The sequence below is a fragment of the Lissotriton helveticus genome, chromosome 4_1, assembly GCF_964261635.1.
Source record: "Lissotriton helveticus chromosome 4_1, aLisHel1.1, whole genome shotgun sequence".
In the NCBI taxonomy this organism is placed as follows: domain Eukaryota; kingdom Metazoa; phylum Chordata; class Amphibia; order Caudata; family Salamandridae; genus Lissotriton; species Lissotriton helveticus.
Genome location: NC_136063.1, coordinates 929,781,142 through 929,801,472, shown reverse-complemented (window position 1 = coordinate 929,801,472; position 20,331 = coordinate 929,781,142). Strand labels below are relative to the sequence as shown.

The following is a 20,331-nucleotide window of genomic DNA, read 5'->3' as shown; positions in this document are numbered from 1 at the left end:
AGTGGGTGGTAAACAGTGAAGACTATATATTTGAGAAATTAACCTCTGTTTATGATCCCTTTATTGATAGTGAACATTTGAGCCTGCTATTGTACATGACAGAAAGAAAATGGCGCTGGATGAAATGGGAGCCGCGCATGCTCAGTAAAATCATGATGTGACCCGATGACCGAAAGAGCTGAATGCCTGCCAAAGAACAAGGACAGAAATCGTGAGAAAAGGAAGGCGTGTATCCCTCATCTATGCCACGTCCTCCACTCCACTGTGCACAGTAGCAGCTGGGGAAGGAAAGTGAGGGAGAACTGTTTTATTGCTAGCCAGCAACATCTCTTTGGAGATATTTCTATGCATAAGTGACTGGTAGGTTGGACATGTTTACGTAGATAATAGTCCTTCACCTCACTAAAGGCCCTGACCTTAGGCTTTGGACCTGCACCTAAGGTGGAGGCATTTGTCTTCTTACGATTATGCCCAACAAAGCAGACACTAAAGCTATGCTAATGTATACAAAATTATATAAAGACAGCCCTAACGTGAAAAATCAATATTTTGAAATATCACACAAAGGATTATAACTTACAATATGGCACTTACCAAATGCTCTGAAATAACTAAAGTAAGGTTAGCTTTCTGAGCCAAATCATCAGCTTGCTCAATCTTGTTTTTGATGAAGGAGTGAGAGTGAACAGCATAAGTTGCATTTACAGTCACATTTCTGACCTCTAAAAGAGAACTAGGGCAGAAGAGAAAACACGTGTAAGTCACATCATAGTATATCACCACTGTTTAACAGATAATAATACAGTTAGACATCAAGTGCTAGACAGAACCCCCTCATAACCATGCAATCCACATGGCACTAAATGTACAGTTTGCTACCTGTCAGTGCACTTTTCCAACTTGAAGAATGTTCTGGATTCATGTTCTGTGCTTTATTCTGCTATCTAGTGGTTGGGTCCAGAATTCTCTCTAAAAAACGTTTGCCCTTCGACTCTTTTCAGGTCTCACCTAGGGGCAGTTCTCATGGGAGTATACAGAAATCCAAGAGGAGGGAATACTACGTATATTCACCAATGAAAAGTCAGCAGTTCGAAAGGACAGCAACAGCAACCAATTAAAAATATGGGCATTTTTTCAGGCCCATATCATAGATACAGCATGACTCTAAGAGTAGGAGTAGTCCCTCCTATTGGAATTCTGTATACTCCCATGAGAACTGCTCCTCTTACATTTGTTTTTACTGTTCAGGTTTTTTATAATCAGAGAGAAATCTTTTTTTTAATTAGCCTGCCTCTTTCCTCGTTAACTGTTCTGTTTATTTGTGCAATGAAACTTCAGTCCCATCATTCGCTTGGCGTCGCTTTATCTTTCAGTGCCTCCCCCTCACCCCTACCAAAACACTGCTTCAGTTGCTTCATGTTCCTTAATCTCCCCATGCCTCCCCCTCATCCCTCCCACAATACTGATCGGAGGCCCTCACCACCCCTCTGAGCTCACTGCTGTTTTGCTTGTTTTTTTGTTACTTTACAAACATTTTTATTTATATGGCACACCTAGCCATGGGCTTAGGGAAATTAAACAATTAGCACATTATGACAGGATGGTGGGCCCGACAGCAGACTCGACCACTGATTTGGTGTCCCTTTTTGACGTCATTGTGCTACCTCTGAAAGCTTCCACCTTTGGTCATCATCTTCAGATTTTTTTTTCCTGTTCTCTCTTTCATCTTCTTGGTAGAGGTGGGTGGGTGTGCTTGTGAATCTAAAAAAGTCTTCATACTGCAAAACAACACCGACAGGTAAGAAACTATGTATTTTGCAGCATGAAACTTTTCTGGATTCCCATACTTTGCATTGATTTTGTAGTGGCTTGTTACTACAGTGGTGGTAGGGTTGAAGATGACCATTGATTTGTAAACCGATGTTGTAAGACCTTTTTGTCCCACTTGTGCTTCCTTGTTCATTTGAATAACTACAGTGTCTTGTGAACGTGTGTCCTGATGACCATGTTGCTGCCACACAAATGTCTTGTAATGGAGTATTTGCTAGGAATGCAATAGTAGCTCCTTTCGTTATGGTTGAATGTGCTCAATGAGTGTATTGTCATGTTTCTCCTGCATTCTTGTGGCACAATTGAATAGTTTCTGCTATTCATCTTATGATTGTGCTCTTGGTAATTGGTCTTCCTCGAAAACTCTTTGCGAATGACATGAAGAACTGCTTTATCTTTCTGTCGGCCCTTGTCTTTTCAATGTAATACATTACCACACGTCTTGTGTCTAAAGTATGTAATGTTCTTTCTGCGTGTCTCTTTGGTTTCTGAAAGAAGCTTGGTATCTGTGTGCTTTGATTCAAGTGGAATTGTGAGATAACCTTTTTTTTCTTTTTTCTTTTATTGATAACAAACTGCATATAGTCATTGACATCGGTATGCATACATTACAGCCTTATGACATCAAGTGCACGTATTGAAATAGCCAATGATTAAACAGTCAAACATTTCAGACGAAAAGATGTTTTTCCTTTGACAGTTCCATTTCTACAGTCAGGGATATTCATAAATCTCCCTGATGCACATTCCACCGCTCCATTTCATATCCCACTTCTTGGGACATCCTCTAGATTTGTATACTTCTTTTTCTGCAATCATGCATTTGTCGAGTTCAGCCGCCTAGGCTCTTGTCGATCGTCTCTCCGCAACCCCCCACTTCACTGCTATAGCTCCTTTGTGAGATAACCTTTGGCATGAACTGCGGGTGGGTTCTCATGACAATCCTGTCCTTGTGTACTTGGAAATATGGTTCTTCTATCGTGAGTGCTTGTAATTCACTAACTCTTCATGGTGATGTGATGGTCACTAAAAAGGCAGGGCCCGATTCACAAAAGTAATCTGAGGCAAAATCCTAACTTTACGACTTTCAGTAATCACAAAGGGCATTTAGGAGTAGTAAAGTTAGGATTCCTAACTTACTACTCTTAAATGCCCTTTGTGATTACCGAAAGTCATAAAGTTAGGATTATGTCTCAGATTACTTTTGTGAATCGGGCCCGCAGTCTTTAGCGTGCACATCTGCAATGTAGCTTTGTGTAATAGTTCGATTGGTACGTTCATCAGTTGTGTGGGGAGTACATTATAATTCAACATGGGTGCAGGTATCTTCTTTGGAGGTGCAATTCTCTTTGCTCTTTCCTGGAACTGCTTAATGACTGGCCCCTTGTATACATCACTATTGCTGTTAAATTACCCTATAAGTATGCATATGTCAGTTTACAGTCTAGAAGATGTGTTAAATACTTTAGAATTGTTTTGTCTCCAGTGCTCTTTCTTAATAATCCTTCCATAAGACACCAAAATGAGTATCATCTCAATTTTGCTATGTAACACTTTCTATTTGTTGGCTTCCTGTCCTCTCTTAGGACAGCAATTGCAAATCTGGCAGCTTTAGGTGTCCAAATTCTAAGTCTTCAGTAGCCATGCTGCCAGGTTCAAAGACTCTGGTTCTGGGTGAAGTACCCTTCCTTGTTGCATTGACAGCAGATATTGTCTGATTGGTAATTTGCAAATCTTTCCCTGGGATAGTTCAATTTGTTCTGAGAACCGTGTTTGTCTCTCCCACTGTAGTGCAATTAGTATCAGGGTCACACAGCGGACCTTGCATTTGCTGATCACTCTGTAAAGTAGTGGTCTCAGGGGGAATGTACATGCCAAATCTCCATCACCAATCTATAGGCAGTGCATTCTCCAGGAATTGGTGGTAATGTTGTCTGGAAGCAAAGATTTGGCATTTGGCGTTCTGTGGTATTGCAAACGATATATTGCTGGTGTTCCCTTTTTTAAAGATCCTCAAGTAACTGTTTGGTTTAGCTTCCATTCATGGGAACAAGAAGCTTGTCTGCTCAGTCTGTCAACCTCACCATTGTTTTTTCCCAGTAGACAAACTGCTAAGACTTCCATCTTCTGTTGAATTACCCATTTCCATAGTTCTTGTGGTAATGTTGATGATGGTAGAGACTGTGTCCTCCCTGTTGTTAAAAACATGGTGGTTCTGTTGTCCATTTGTTTCAATATTGTATTTCCGCAAAGCTCTTTCTGGAAGGCTTTTAAGGCTAGGAATACTATCTTTAGTTGTGGGATGTTGATATGTTGTAATGCATCCTGTTCTTTCCAGACTTCCCTTACCTGACGATTGTAAAGTTATGCTCCTTATTCCATTCTGTGAGGCATCTTTCCTAATGGGAGTTTGTTGCGCAAATGTTCACCCTATTGTTATATGTGACCTGTTCCACCACACTGTCTCCTCTTCTATTCTTTGTGTGACAACCACTAGATCTTCGCAACTCTCTGTTGACTATGGCTGTTGGTTTTGTGGCCATTCCTAAAATGGTCTCATGTAGAGTCTGGTGTTTGGTATCAAAGGGAAGCAGGAAGACAATATTCCTAATAACTTCCCCACCTTCCTCACTGTCAGAGCTTGCCCCTTCTGGTACATAGGTATTTCTTTTAACTGTGTCTCTGTTTTCTTCTCATTGGGAAACACCTTCCCTTGGATTAAATTGATCCTTGCCCTAAGGAACATCTTTTCTTGTTCTGGTTTGGGAGATGACTTTTCCATGTTTATTGAGAACCGCAGCCTGTACAGAGTTCTAATTACTTGCAGAATGTGTTCTTTGCATTTCTTGGGAGTGTGCCCTTACTAGCCAGTCTCCTAGGTGGGGATAAATGTCTATACCTTGACTCTGTAGGTGTGATGCTACTGCTGCTAGAAACTTTGTGAATTCTCTTGGTGCCCCTTGAACTAGTAGTGTCTTTTGTCTACCACAAATATTAGGAAACCTTTGTGGCTTGCATTCATTGGAACTTGTAAACAACCATATTTTAAATCTACTGTTGCCATGTAATCCCCTACTTGCAATTGTGGTATTACCTCTTGTAGGTTTGCCATTTTTAATTTTTGTGCTTTTATAAATTTGTTCTGAAACATCAGGTCCAGAAATGGCTACAGTGTTCCATCTACCTTTGGAATAAGAAAATATGCTGAGTAGTTTCCTTTGTTGATAGCTATCTTTGGCACTCGTGTTTTTTGCATCTTTTGCTAACATTTCTTCTACTTCCTTGAGTAGACGGGATGTTTCTTCCTTTGAATGTACCTTTCTCTTTGGCCCCTTACATGGAAAAGTGTCTTGTCTAATACTATGCAATATCTGTATGGTATTATCTTTAAGTGATCTTCCATAATCCTGAAGGAAATATTTTATTCTGCCTCCTACTTGTGTTGTATGTAGTTGTTCTTGGTATTCTGTTTTTACACTCTTGGATGTTTGTAGAGTGTCCTTACAAATGTTCACAAGTCACTTCTTGTCAGGGAGTGCCCCTCCTCTTTGGGGTTGCCCTCTTACACATGTGTGTCCACGAAAGGACTGTCTTTCCTGTTGGTACTGTCAACCTTGTTGTTGACTTAATTGACTACCTCCCGGATATTTCTGTTCGTATGTCCGGTGGGATGTTCCAGGATGGGAGGAGCCCCTTCCTGGGCATCTTCACGAGGGTACTGATCCCCTCTGCATGTTGCCTCTGAACTGCAGAGCTACCGTTAACTTTGCTTTCTCAATATCCTTTTTTGACAGTTTCAGAGTTTCATTGACCGCACTCCGGAAAAGATGTTCGCCTTCAAATGATGTATTGAGAATGTTTGTTTGTACTTCAGGTTTGAAATTCTCAATCAGACATAGCTATACAATTGTGAATAACATAACATGTAAGATTTGTAAGGTGAGTTGTGCCTTTATACTCGTCCAAAATAAATGCAAACCATAGTTACTATCAAATTCAATGTGCAAGTTCAATTACCTTGTGTGTGGTCCTTCAGAACAATTGAAAATATGCATGCCCTAGAGAGCATGAGCAAACAGCATTTTTTAAAGCCCCCCACTCAATTTATTCTTTTACCATATCAGTAAAGACAAGGTCAGGCGTATCTGCTAATCTGAGCTAAAACACATCTAACTTATGGTAAGGATTCTGTTCATTGTAATTATGCATACATTAACAATTTTTGTCAGATTGACCAAGTTGGATGATGCAGTATATATCTACGGTGGGCCAGAGTAATTCTTACCTTCCTAGTGAACTTGCAAGGGCTTGGAGGTCAGCTGCATGGTCCTCTGCTTTGTAGACTAGGTCAAGTACTTCCCGTTTTGACATCTGCATGACCAGGTTATCCACATGGAGCCTTAAGTTGGCACTCCACATCATCATCTCCTCAAGGTGGGCATCTAAAGCCTACACAAACAAATCACCCATTTGTTAATGGCTAGCTGTTCTAAAGGCACTCTGGATGAAAAAAGGCTTAAGCTGGCACTTACAGAGGTAGCATTAATCACATCTTCTGAAATATTAACAGCGTCATCCACCAGAGAGACTCCTTCTTCAAGAAACATGACAGACTGGTTTTTGCCCTCCAAGATGTTTTGTTTTTTGCCCTGTTGTATAAAGAATTTTATGATCAGCAACATGACATATAAAATGCTCAGAATTAATTTACCTTATTTTACTTAACAGACTTTTATTTTTTATTTATATTTATAGCTTGAAAACTCTTGAATAGAATATCAATTTTATAAAGGTGAGCTCAGCATGTGCAATACACGATACGTAGTTTGGCAACAATTTAGTATGTCTTTTATTTACATTCAGCTCCAGCAGATTGCTCTTGAAAAGGATGTGGAAGCGGCGGGCTTCGATGGTGTTTATGTCGGCTTCATCTATCAGTTCCTTGGCCTCAATTAGTTTCTTGTGGTGATTTTCTAGAAGAACTCTTATATTTTCTATTTTCGTTTTCCCATCTGGCTGAGATTTTTCAAACTCCTTCTTAACCCGCCATAATACATTTCCAGCAGCTCTGTAAAATCAGCAGTGTAAGATAAATATAAGCTTACAAATGTCAAACTGAACAGTGTGAATCTGAATACATAGGGCTAGTTCCAAAATACAATGTGGCACGACCCAGACATGAGCAGAATCCAGGTGGGACTTGAAATCAATATAAATCAATATAAGAATCGATAACTCTGGCCTCCTGACTACATTCAAGACTTTACCAACTTCAATTAGTTTTGCAGAGCCTAGATCACACATACAAAAAACCCTATACACCCTAACCTCTTGGTCACGTGCTAATTTTCATTTACTTGCCTCATATTTACAATATAAAAAACTAGAGGTAATTAAACCAGAATAACAACATAGTGGAAATAATGTGAGCAAAAAATAACCAAATGGACACATTAAAAATTAGATTAGGTAATAAGGTCAATAAAAGGGTTGAGGGAGCAGAAAAAGTTAAAAAGGCGGTGGGTGGTATGTAAGAGGTTCTCCGAACTCCCCACTCATCCACAAATTTAGGGGCCAATTACGATTGCGGTTTTTCCGCATCCTCCTGTAGCCTGTACGCCACCATGTACAGGCTACAGGAATATTAGCATAGGAACACAACAATGTTCTTAATGCGACATTAATGGAAAAACAAATAAAAAACAGGAGTTTGAAATTAATTACCTAATCACTATTCTCCTGAGATTTATCCCTATGTGATAATGTTTCCGAAATAAACATATGGAACACACGTTCTGATGTTTACCTGAACACTGCCAGTGTAACTGCAAATACAACTTGTACTTTGTACACAAAGTGCCCCTTTACCCACTCCAATCATTACGTTTCTTGAGTTTCCCATTTGACTCTCCATACGTGGACAGATCAGGACTTCATTAGGTTTAAGTAAAGAGTCTTTTAGGGAGCTTTGCTCAAAAGTCTGCAGTATTTTCTAAGGGTCAGACAGAACTGAAGGGATTCTCCGGAAATTAGGGATGTAAGAAGCTTAATAAACAAGCACTTCATAGCTTCATGGCAAGCCACGCTTTTCATTGGTTTTAGCCATGGTAGACATCTGGTTCTATGCCCTAATTTGCCAGAGAAGATGCAGTGCATCTCCAACAAGGTGGGTGTGGAAGCTTTATCATGAACAGGTTTCCTATCTAAAAAGGTGGTCAGTCTGGGGTTGGACTGGAGTTCTTCCTATAAGTTGAGATTTTGTTTTGGGCTCTGTGTACTTAGCACAGAATTGTTCAGGTATGAGCTTAGTTTTTGTGATGGTGGTTTAGTGGACTAGATGTAGCTAGGCATAAGGAAATTTGATTTGGCCTGCTACAGTTTTTTTGGTTTGTTCAAGATTTCTTGGACTAGGTGGGGAATAAGATATTTTCTTTGCATTGAACAGTGTCTTCCTATCAGTACCCAGGACCTGCATCATATTTGTGAGGTCTGACCTAGACTACTTGAAGCTAGCACTGAAGCAGGCAAGGGTGTGATTATAAGAGGTGAGAGGTGAGATTTGCCTAATAAATATATAATAAAGGCCCTGATATAAACACTGTAGGAAGCTGTAGGAAGCTGGCTCTGTATATGGTATACCACTAGGTGCAGAGTTTAACCCAAAAGTGTACAGGGCTCAATGCAAACCCAAAGTGCTCTATTTGTGGTGGTGGGTGTGAGAAGCCCTAGGCCTAACACAGAAGAGTGTAAGACATTTTTGCACACACATTGATCAATAACTGACACACGACTAGAAATGGCGATCCACACTAATTTTATTGATATTGATAGAGAGGCCTGCACTTCTCCACCCCCAAGGACTTTTCCAAGTTGGATCAGATGACCCTGCTAAGGAAGAGCTGTAGAAAGCAATATCGTCAAGATAAGCTGCACTAAAGGGTTCCCGCCCAGCAAACACTCTTTTCACCAACCTTTGGAAGGTGACAGGGAATCCTTTAATCCAAAGGGTCTCACAGTAAACTGGAATGGAGATGTAGATTTCTCTTTTGCTTCGGGGGTCAGACCTATCTACCTGTATCCAGATGTGAGATCAGAGGAACTCAGATGCTTGCCTGCCCCTAACCTGTCAATCAACTCATCTGCTTTAGGTATTGGGTGTGCATCAGTTTTTGTCACAGCATTGAGGCCCCTATAGTCCACGGAAAACCTCATTTCTTTCGTTTTACCCTTTGAGTGAGGTTTGGGGACTAAGACAACTAGACTGGCCAAGGGGCTCTCTGAGTGTTCAATGACACCCAGATCCAGTACTCACTTTAGCTTGGATGCTCTCTCTGACATGGTCAGACAGACTGTAATTTTGTTTTTGACAGGTAGGCTGTCACCAGTGTCCACCTCATGGGTACACCAGCTAGCCTGACCAGGGGTCAGAGAGAAGAGCTCGGCATACTGACTGAGGACGTGCCTGCAGTCAGCCTGCTGGTGGCCAGTGAGGTTGTCTAACAAGATCACTCCATCAACAGACCCATCTTTTAAATTGCTAGACAGGAGATCAGGCAGAGGTTCACTCATCTTCCTGTCCCTCATGGGTGACATCAGCTCTCTCATAGAAGGGCTTCAGGCGGTTGACAGGTATAACCCTTTTGGGATATTTGCACTACCAAGGCCCCCCAGACAGGTGACCTCCCCTTTACTTTCATGGACAGGTTAGGGCCCACTCCACTTGTGTTGGAGGGGCCTAGGGGTCACGGGCTCTAATACCCACATCTTCTGCCCTGGTTTGTATTTAACCATCGCAGCCTTTTGGTTATATGCCTGCTTCTGCAGTTCTTGCCTGGCCTGAATGGTTTGTCTTGCTTTTTCTATGTATTCAGCCATCCTACCTCTGTCTGATACTACCTTCTTAGGAATACCAACTCTGGTAAAGATACCAAGGAGGGTCTTGGTCACTGATAGAGCAGTAGTTGTCCTAAGTGGCTTAGGATGCCTGGTGGCATGATCCACTACCACCACAATATATCTGTTCTCTGAAGCTGTTTGAGGGTTCAGGGTGCCAACAATGTCAACCCCTACCCTTTCAAAGGGTACTCCTACCACTGGAAGTGGAATTAAGGGTTCTTTAGGAGGCCGCCTCCCTTACCACTGGCTTCGTAGGAGACACATGACTGACAAAAGTCCTTCACCTTCCGACACATACCTGGCCAGTAGAAGTGATTCTTTAATCTACAGCACGTTTTATCCTGACCAAGGTGCCCAGCTAAGGGGATATCATGGACCAAGTGAGGAGGAACTCTGTAACCCTCTGAGATACTACCACTTTCCTGGTGGCACCAGGTTTGGGGTCTCTGGCCTCAGTGTATAGGAGTCCATCCTCTGAAAGTCCCTGTGGGTGCCACTGATATCACCCCTTTTCTGTGTAGCAGTTTGCTTACTCAGGCTCTCAAGAGTGGGACCGGGTTATTTTCCCTGGCACAGATCTTTTCTAGAGGGTCCTCCTGGGCCCAAGAGCTTTAGTGTGTAAGGCCCAAGCTCTTCGGGTTCAGTTCCTTCTGAGGATAACAAGTCCTCTTCCTGAGAAGAAGGGTTCTGACTTAGAATCTGTTTAGAATCTTGTCCCCCAGTCTTCCTGCCTTTTCTCTTGGAGACCTGGTCCACTCTTTCAAGATCCAGAACCTCTTTTTCAATCTGAGCTCTGCTCTGTGCTCTGGTTTTCACAAAACCCCAGTCTGGGAGCCCTAGTTTCTTTGCATGGGTTCACAGTTCGACTTCAGTCCAAGGGGAAGTCTCCAAATCATTTCCAAGCATATATTCTACAAGGATGGTGGGGGACGCAACCTCTTCCTTTGGTCCAACCTCTCCCCCCCAAGTCAAAAGATGCCATAGGATGGATCTTTGTGACATTGTCAGCATTGGTGACTGGATAGGTCCTTCCAATCAGGTACTGATCTGAGTGAACCAATTGCTGGGTCACCATGGTGACACTAGCACTAGAATCTCTCAAGACATCTGTAAGAAGCTGAGTCTGTATATGGTATGGCACTAGGTGCTTATACCGTGCAGAGAGTCTAGGGGTTCCCCAAGAGTGTACAGGTCTCAATGTAAAACCCAAAGTGCTCTATTATTGGCAGTGTGGCGAGCTGCCTTAGGGCTAACAGAGGAGTGCAAGTCACTTATTGCACAACATTGACCAATAATGGACACACAACTCAAAAAGGAGACCCATGCCAATTTTATAAAAATAAGCTTTGTTTGTACTTTATTTTATGACCAAAATCTTTGCAATAAAATATTTATCACTTTCCAAAGTGAATACAGTGCAATTTCTGACTAGTTCAATGTTGTCCTATGGAGGTAACCAATAATGTGGTTAAACAGGTAAGTTCACAACTTACAGTTTCAGTCTTTATGACCAAAGATCAGCAAGGGGCAAGGGGCAGGTAAGTACCAAAATTGCACCACCAGAGGCACAGGGTCGGTGGGTGCAGAGTTCAAAATCGGAGTTTGCCCCAATGCGCTTCAGTGGAGGGGATGCTCAAAGCCACACTGCTTGCAGGTAGGAAAATCGGTTGCAGGGGCCATGTTTTGGGGTTTAGAGCAAGCATATGGGGGCCACAAAGCAGCACAAAAAATACACCACCAGGGGCAGCCGGGTGCAGGGAGCAAAATCCGGGGGCCCAAGGGTTTTCAATTGAGAACTTGCTTTGGACAAACAGGCTGAAGGCGTCCTACAGTAGGTTGCAGGAGGGAGAGCAACAACAGCAGGGGTAATTAGGGATGTAGAGGGTCATAGGGGCACCTCCTAATCAGCTCACCAAGGCACAGGGGCTTCGGGTACAGGGGGTGCCTTTAGACGTTGGAGTCTTCTTACCGGAGCAGGTTGCGGTAAGGGGGAGCCTCTGGATTCAGGCTGTAGGGACACCTCCTAGGCTTTCTAAATGTTCTCACCAGTTTTGCAGCTCAAAGTGGGGGTGTAAACCAGAGCCTTCCATCTGCTGCTAGGAGCAGAGGCTGGGGGTAGCATTACAAAGGCGGCAAGCCATTTTTTTTTAAGCTTCCCCTTCAAGCACTGGGCCCATTCTGGGGGAGGACGTGTGACACCTCTGCCCAGGATGTCCATTGTTTCTGGTCCCAGAGACATCTCAAGGGAACATCAAATGGCGGTCCGTCGAAGCCCACCAACAACAAAAAAGAAACAGACTGGACAAAAGTTTTTAGATGGAATAATGATCAGCATGGTAATCCAGAAAAGATTCAAGCTGCAACACAGGCTTTTGCAGGTTTACCCTGACTTTTTGCTCCCATTTTGGCTAATAGGTACTTTCTGTTATTGAATCCCCTTCTTTTAAAGGAACCTCTTTGCTGCAGGGCCCCCATTGCCCTCGCTGTTTCATTGTCCTTCTTTATCTGTTGAAGGGATTCATCTACTTCTTTGCCAAACAGTGCTTCTCCATTGAATGGCCTATATTGATGGAGGTTTGAACTTCCTGCATAAAACCTGAGATGCTGAGCCAGGCATGTCTTCTTAGGATGGTTCCTGTGCACATCTGCCTACTAGCAGTATCTTCTGCATCCAAAGCTGACTTCAGACATGTCTTTGCCACATTCTTCCCCTCCTGGATAATAGCTCTTGTCCTCTTTTTGTCCTCCTCTGGGAGTTTGTTAAAAAACTCCTCAATCCCATCCCACTGTTGGCAGGCATATCTATTTAGTAGGGCATTTCAGTTAGCAATACACCACTGTGTTGCTGCCTCCTTTTCCCTCCTTCTCCCCACCATATCCATCATCGTACTTTCCTTTTCTGGTGGAGGCCCGGTGTTGGAGACTGCATTTGCTCTCCTCCTGGCTGTGGTGATGTAGGGAGCTGGCTTTGTATATACTATACCAAAGTGAGGTATAGTGTGCACAGGGTCCAGTGGAACCCAAAAGGTAGGCAGAGGTACTGTTAGATAGAACCTTACTCTCTATTTGTGGTAGCGTGGTTGAGCAGTATGGCAGTGTCAGAGGACAGTATTAAGCATTTGTAGTACCCACTCAATCAGCAAATGATTTCACACACTCAAAGACTGAACTTCAGACCAATTGGTTTGGTATACAAATATTCTTTTAGTTATTTTATTTTCTAGAACCAAGCAATCCTGGCACAGGTAAGTTGATAAATAATTTACAGTTTGAAATGCAATTGTAAATGTACTTTGAAATGGTTATAGTTTGAATGACTGGTAATGCAATACTGTGAAATGTTGTACATATACTTTGTATCGACTTTGCAATGAAAACCACAGGTAAGTTACTTTTTTATGTTACTTTTGAGATTACTTTTTAAATTACTTTTTCTACTCAGTGTGATATGCCTAGATATCACACTGGGACATTTCCTAGAGAAAAGGTAAGTGAAATCAGTTTTGCACAATTTGTATCTTTCTGGTTTCCAAACAAATCAACTCCACACTCAAAATATTTTCCAGAGAAAAATAGTCAATGGGTTCCTATGGAGAGAAAAGAAGTTGATGGTTACCAGGTAAGTAATTAGTCTTTAGAGTTGAGCTTCTGGGGTTAGAACAGGCTGCAGGCGTCGGCTGGAGGCAGGGCAGGGGTCGCCGGATCTCGGCTCAGGAGTGCCAGGGTGACCTCCTCGTGGTGTTTGCCAACTCGAGCTCGGGCCACGGACGGCGGGTGCAGAATGGGGTGGATTCGCGGTGTCCGGGCGGAGCCAGAGGTTGCAGGTGAACAAATCCGTTGTTCAAGGGAGACAAAGTCTTGGTGCTTGAAGGCAGGCAGGTCCTCTGGGATTTTCGAGGTTGCTGTCTGCAGGACACACCGGGATTTCGCAGAAGCAGGTGACCTTTGTGAGCTTTCCCAGGCCACTTGCTGCTTACAGCAACTGGTCCCCACTGGTTCTGACCCCCACTTTGGGCGGGAGAACAGGTGGGAAAAACAGGTGAGGAAGAGTGGTGTGCCTACCTCTGCCAACTCCACCCCTCAGGTGGGGAGGCGATGTGAAGCACACTCCCAGTCTCCACCATCTTGCAGATGGGGGGACTCAGCCAACCAGGGATAGGCTCATGCCCTCTTCCCGCTGGAGGGTGGCATAATAGTGGGTGTACCCACCCCAGGGAAGGGACCCATTGGTCCCTGCCTTTTACCTACCTGTAGTGCCTCTAAATCTAGTATTTAGGGGCACCCCTGAACCTTGCTTCCTCAAACAAGTAGAAACTACAAGAAGAAGAAGAAGAAGGACGAAGGACCGAACAGCTGTGCAGCAGCTAACAAGAGGAAGACGGCCACTGACTGGGCCCCAGCCATACCGGCCTGGCTCCACCTCGAACCTGCTCCTGCAAAATCCCACTGTCCTGCAGCCAGCAACCTCGAAAACCCCAGAGGACCTGCCTGCCTTCAACCACAAAGAATTTATCTCCCGTGAACATCGGATTTCTTCATCTACAACCTAAGGCCTTGGCTGGAAACCGCCAATCCGCACCACTCTGCACCACTCTGCAGTCGCCGTCCACAGCCGGAACTCGAGTGTGCCACCACCACAAGGAGGTCACCCCGGCGACCCTAACCTGAGATCTGGTGACCTCTGACCTGCCTCAACTGCGGCAAGGAGCTAGTAAGAAGATCTGAACCCAAAAGGCACACCTGCACCTGACGCCCCACAGCCTTGGGTGCCCAACCACTAACTTCCCAATGTACCTCTTAAAGTGGTGGTCACACCCAGAAGACCTTTGTCCCCAAGCATGCAGTGCCTTTGCAAACTGCAAGATCCCCATTGAAACCAACAGGGCGCCCGAAGTCAAAACTTTGTTTCCTCATTTGCCCTGAGCTAAAGTCCAGGAGCTTTGCTCCCACAACCAAGGGGCTTGCTAGTCAGCAGCCACCAATCGGAGGCCCCCCTATCCCCCATTGGATAACATTGGACCTCAGCAATCTGCACCCGGATGCCCTAGTGCCACTGAGGGTGTAACAAGAATGCATCCTTGACCCTGGGGGACGCCTGAGTCTACCCCCAGAACCTCAACTCCCACTACCAAATACTTACCTATAAACAGATAACACTATTTTCCTCCACAGGATAACACTGAAAAGTTTCTACGTGTAGGGTTTGAAAACCTAAAGAAATTCTTTATAATTGCACTAACTAACAAAAACGATTTTAATTAGCTGTTTACAGGAAATGTCCCAGTTTAGTATCCAGGTATACTACTTTAAGTAAGAAAAGTAATCTCAAAGGTAACCTACCTGTAATTTTACTAAAAAGCCTATTCAAGTCTATGTACTGTATTTACAAAGTATTGCATTTCTCTGAAACCATACTGTAAGTCAAAACAAAATGCATTTACTATTACATAGCCAAACTGTACTACAACTGTATATTTACTGTAAAGTACTTATCACTTACCTGTGCCAGGTTTGCTTGGTTATAGAATATAAAATAAGTAAAATAATATTTTTAAACAAAAACAATTGGTCTGATGTTCGGTCTTTTAGTGTGTGAATTCATTTGCGCACTGAGAGTGTACAACAAATGCTTAACACTGTCCTCTGATTCTGCCTTACTGCTCAACCACACCACTACAAATAGAGAGTGAGGTGCTATCTAAATTTACCTCTGCCTACCTTTGGGGTTCCACTGGACTCTGTGCACACTATAACTCACTTTGGTATAGCATATACGGAGCCAGCTTCCTACACTTTCTTCGGAGCTTCCTGTTTTGCTTAAAGAACCATGGGCGGAAAAAAGAATCTGGGATGGCCAACATGCATGTCGACCTCCATGATAGCGTCTGACGTCACACAGGGGACAAATCTGGCACCAAATGGTGGTCGACAGCGACCAAAACAAGAATTTTGTTTTTAAAAACATACAAAGACGATTCGGGACCCAACCACTAGATGGTGGAATAATGCACAGCATGTGAATCCAGAAAAGGATTCACGCTGCAAAACAAATGCTTAACAATACCCTCTGATTAAGCATTACTGCTCGCCCACACTACCACAAATAGAGAGTAAGGTATTATCTACTTTTACCTTTGCCTACCTTTGGGGTTCCACTGGACTCTGAGCACACTCTACCTTACTTTGGTATAGTATATACAGAGCCAGCTTCCTACAACATGGCCTGTAAATTAGTGTGTTGTAGGACGCTGGTTCTTCATATGGTATACTGAAAAGAGGTATACTGTGAGTGGACAGGGGTTTGCTCCAGCAATCCCAATGTGGTCTTCTAGGGGGTAGTGTGGTCGAGCAGCCTTAGGCTCATCAGAGGGGAGTGTTAGACATCTCTAATCCACACAAAGTCAATAAACAAAGCACACAACTCGATAGGGAGGTCCAAACCAACTTCTAAAAATATCAGTTATCTTTATATAACTCTTGGCACCAAGATCATCAAAATCAGGTAAGTACGTTTCAAGTTATGAATTTTTAAAGATTTTAAATATCAACAAAGTGCAATTACTGAAACGGTAATGTTATCTTATGGAGGAAAGATATACACTACATACATGTAATTCACAGCAACTTACGGGACCAATCTCCTGGACTTAAGGTAAGTATGGGGCAAGGTCCAAGGAAGTACCAACAGGTCACCTGGGGCAGCATGGGGTCGGCCAGGTCCAGAGGTGCTTTTCAGCATTGGGTGCCCAATTTTATCCTATGGGGGAAAAAGATGTACTGCATTCGGGAACTTCACAGCAACTTACAGGACCAATCCCCTGAGCTTAAAGGTGCCCGCTGAAAACATACTTACTACTAGCGTGATGACTGACTGCTCCTAGCCAGCTTGCCACCACAGACTGGTTTCTGACCCCCAGGGGTGAAGGCCTTTGCTCTTAGGAGGTTAGGCACAAAGCCTGCTCAGGCAGAGGGTGTTTACACCCTCGTCCACAGGATGACCTGCAAAGTAGCATCCAAGGCAGGGAGCTTCAAAGAGCCCACTGCCTTTGGTATACAAATCTGGCTTCCCTCACAGGAGAGGATGCCAACCCCCCTGACCAGGGCACATGTGGTGCCTAGACAGGTGGGAAACTTAGTTGTCAGAGAGGCGTGTGCACTTTCAGGCTTGTTCAACCCCTAAGGTGGGCTACCTGATGTGGACATGAACATTAAAAAGTCTGCCAACTTCTTGATGGCAGAATTAGGAACTCTGGCACAGGGTTATGCCACTTCCCATAGGAAGTGGTCATATAGACGGCATAGTGAGCCCAGTGGTAAGTAGACCATTGGCTAATACCCTACACTCCCCTAACACCCTTAAATCTAGTATTTTGGGAGCCCCTGGCACCAGAAAATCTGAATCTGCCAACCTGAAAGAAGAAGGAGATTGAAGAGCCGCAAAAGCAAGAACAGAGGGCCAGCAACCGCGCCTTGGTGACAACCCTGATGGCCTGCCTGCTGTCTTTAACAATTGTGCCAAAGACAACTTGTCCTGTAGCTGCTTGTGCCTCCAAAAGCCTGGAAGGACTGCCAGGCTTCATCCAAGACACATGAATTTCCGTGGAGTAGCGGAGCTGCTCCCCTGCAGGCACCTCAGAAGAGCTGCAAGGACTCCCGGCCGCCAAAAACCAGATAGTGGAAAGCACTACTGCACCTGGGCCTCCTCGCCTGATACGAAGTGCGCCAACGGTGACAGCGTGGTCCCAGGACCCTCCAGAGACGAACCTCACCCTGGGTTTACCAACAGTGGACTTTCTGACAAAGCCTGCAGCCTCTTTGTGCAGACCCCCTCTACTGTGAGTGTCTCTGGTCATGAAAACTCAACACCTAAGAAGATGTTTGCAGCAAGCCGTTCTGGCCTGAGGAGAAGAGGACTTATGGACACAAGGGGGCTCAGGTGTCACGATGCTAGGGGATGCAGGGAACTACATGCTCGAGCATCATGAGACCTAAGCCCCCTTGTTGGTTCAGCCCAACTGGCCCCCCAGTCCGAGCTTGCAGTCTTTTTTTGACTGGACCGATCACTATTGACTTACACGGGGCACCCAATGCTGAAAGGCCCCTCTGTACCCAGCCGCCCCAATGCTGCCCGAGGTGACTTGTTAGTGCTGTCTCGGACCCTGCCCCAATCTCGCCTTATGTCAAGAAGACTGGTCCTGCAAGTCACTGTAAAGTACTTGTACGCAGTATATGTCTTTCCTCCATAGGATAACATTACAGCTCCAGAAACTGCACTGTCGACTTTTAAAAAATCTAAAATATCATAACTCAAAATGTACTTACCTGATCATGATGATTTTGGTGCCTAAAATTATATTAAGATACGTGCTATTTTAATAAATTGATGTGGATCTCCTGATTGAGTCATGTGCATCATTTAGTGACTGTGTGTATGCTGTAGATGTCTAACACTCCTCTCTGATAAGCCTAAGGCTGCTCGACCACACTAGCCGATAAGAGAGCACCTTAGGAATGCTAGAGCAAGCCCCTGTCCATTTACAAGGGATACTGGACTCTTTCCACAGTCTACCTATTTTTGGTATACCATATAAAGAGCCAGCTTCCAACAGCCTGCAATGTGTTATTGGCCCTAATGCTGGGTATGAGGGTCTCATCCAAACTCTGTGAATGTAGGGACATCCGAATAGCCAATGTCTTGAATAAGAATATTGTGACTCTGCTAAATATTAATGGGGTGGCCGCAGGAGGTGCTCACTCAAGTGAAAAATAAATATGTACTCAGTGGGTATTTTCATTGCAATTGAGTGGGAATGGCCCGCGTTGAAACATCTGCTTGTGATGCACGAGCCGCCGTGATGACCGCGTGTAAGGGCCCTCATAGTCAGAAACGGTAGGCAGCCACCTAGTAGTATGGGGCGGGCATGGGGAGCATAAAATAATAATAATAATAACGCTGTTTATATAGCGCCTGGTTACACTAGGTACAGTGTGTCCCCGCGCTTTAAAACTGACCACCAGCACTGAGATCCCAAAAGACAGGAAAACTGCTAGGAAGCGAACAGAAGAGAATCAGATTTTGGGAAAGAGGTGAGTTTTCAGACTACGCCTGAAGCTTGCTTCTAATGGCTCCATCCGGAGCTCAATGGGGAGATCATTCCATTGTTTACTAGCCAAATATCTAAAAGACCGGCCCCCCATCCGTACCCGTAGAATTCTGGGTACCTGAAAGAGCATACGGCCCTGGGATCGTAAGGAGCGATTTGGGTGATATTTGGTGAGTAGCGTTTGCAGATAGGCGGGGCCTCTCTCATAGGCAATACGATGGGTCATACACATGCTTTTGAAGATAAGCATGAGACTCACATACCCGAAAATTGGGTTTTAACGCCATTGACATTCATAAGTAACATACAAATAACTTGGCAATTATGGAACAAGGACTATCATATATTCAGAATTTGTTACAAACACACAAGCACTTTTGTTTCACCGTCTATTTGTTGTTAATATCCTTTTTTGTTTTGTTTCTTTTTTTAGCTGTGAAACATTCAACTTTTCATAACTTTGTGACAAACTGTGGTTCATAATAATTGTAGATAAACATTTTTTGTGTTAAGGAACAGGTGTGATGGTCATTAATAATCAGCTTATATCACATCTATTGAATAAGGTGATTTTGCTTAATACTGAGAAGCTGTCTAGATGATACCTATGAGAACCATAGCTTTTAAAGGTGAGGGGGTGTCTTTTTGGGCCTGCACCCCATGCAGTTCCAATGCAAAATGCCATTTGTACCCTACATCGTATTTTGGCCTCAGCTTGACGAATTTGCAAGTAACTTGTCATGCTTAACCCCAATCAAATGAACATTTTTATTGGAACGTTTCATGCAGATCTGTCAAACAGCATCAAGGTGTTTGAGAAAACCAAAAATGCTTTTTTGAGCAGAAACTTTGACCTGACCATAACTACACAGATGCTATTGCTGCCTGTACAACATAAACAGAAACAGGCAGGAAGACAAACAGACAGACAGACAGACAGACAGACAGACAGACAGACAGACAGACAGACAGACAGACAGACAGACAGACAGACAGACAGACAGATAGATAGATAGATAGATAGATAGATAGATAGATAGATAGATAGATAGATAGATAGATAGATAGATAGATAGATAGATAGATATTATGGAAACATGCCAGGATTACAGTACAGTTCAATGGTTTATTTATAAACGGATTGCTTTTAAATTGTAAGTAGGTGTGTGACACCTTACCGGAGCTCTGTTGTGGAGCTGTGATTGTATGGACTAAAGTCCCGCCCACGCATAAATTCCAACATAACCGAGACATTCTTCTGTAGGTCCTCAAGCGTATTATTTGATAAAATTATATCAGATGCCAGCGACTCATTCAATGTTGATGCCACTTCAGCATACACTAAATCGGAGAAAAACATTCCCAGAAAGTAACACATGAAAATGATGACAAAAACCTACCAACCTATCATACAAAATGAAAAGAACATGATATTGATATGCACCATCTGATTTTAGCTTATGCGCCCTAACCAAACACAGGCTGTCACCTTTGTTTCTAT

General features: G+C 43.6%; 1 protein-coding gene across 1 annotated transcript in view; it reads right to left on the bottom strand.

Annotated features, from left to right (window-relative positions):
* The window catches only part of LAMA1 (laminin subunit alpha 1), a 549,300-nt gene that overhangs the window by 196,192 nt on the left and 332,777 nt on the right, over positions 1–20,331 (bottom strand). Inside the window, exons 36-40 of the mRNA XM_078687536.1 lie at positions 20,009–20,171; positions 6,688–6,898; positions 6,363–6,479; positions 6,116–6,279; positions 595–733 (exon numbers count right to left, since the gene is read on the bottom strand). Coding sequence (XP_078543662.1) covers positions 595–733; positions 6,116–6,279; positions 6,363–6,479; positions 6,688–6,898; positions 20,009–20,171 — 794 coding nt within the window. The remainder of the gene's footprint in view (positions 1–594; positions 734–6,115; positions 6,280–6,362; positions 6,480–6,687; positions 6,899–20,008; positions 20,172–20,331) is intronic.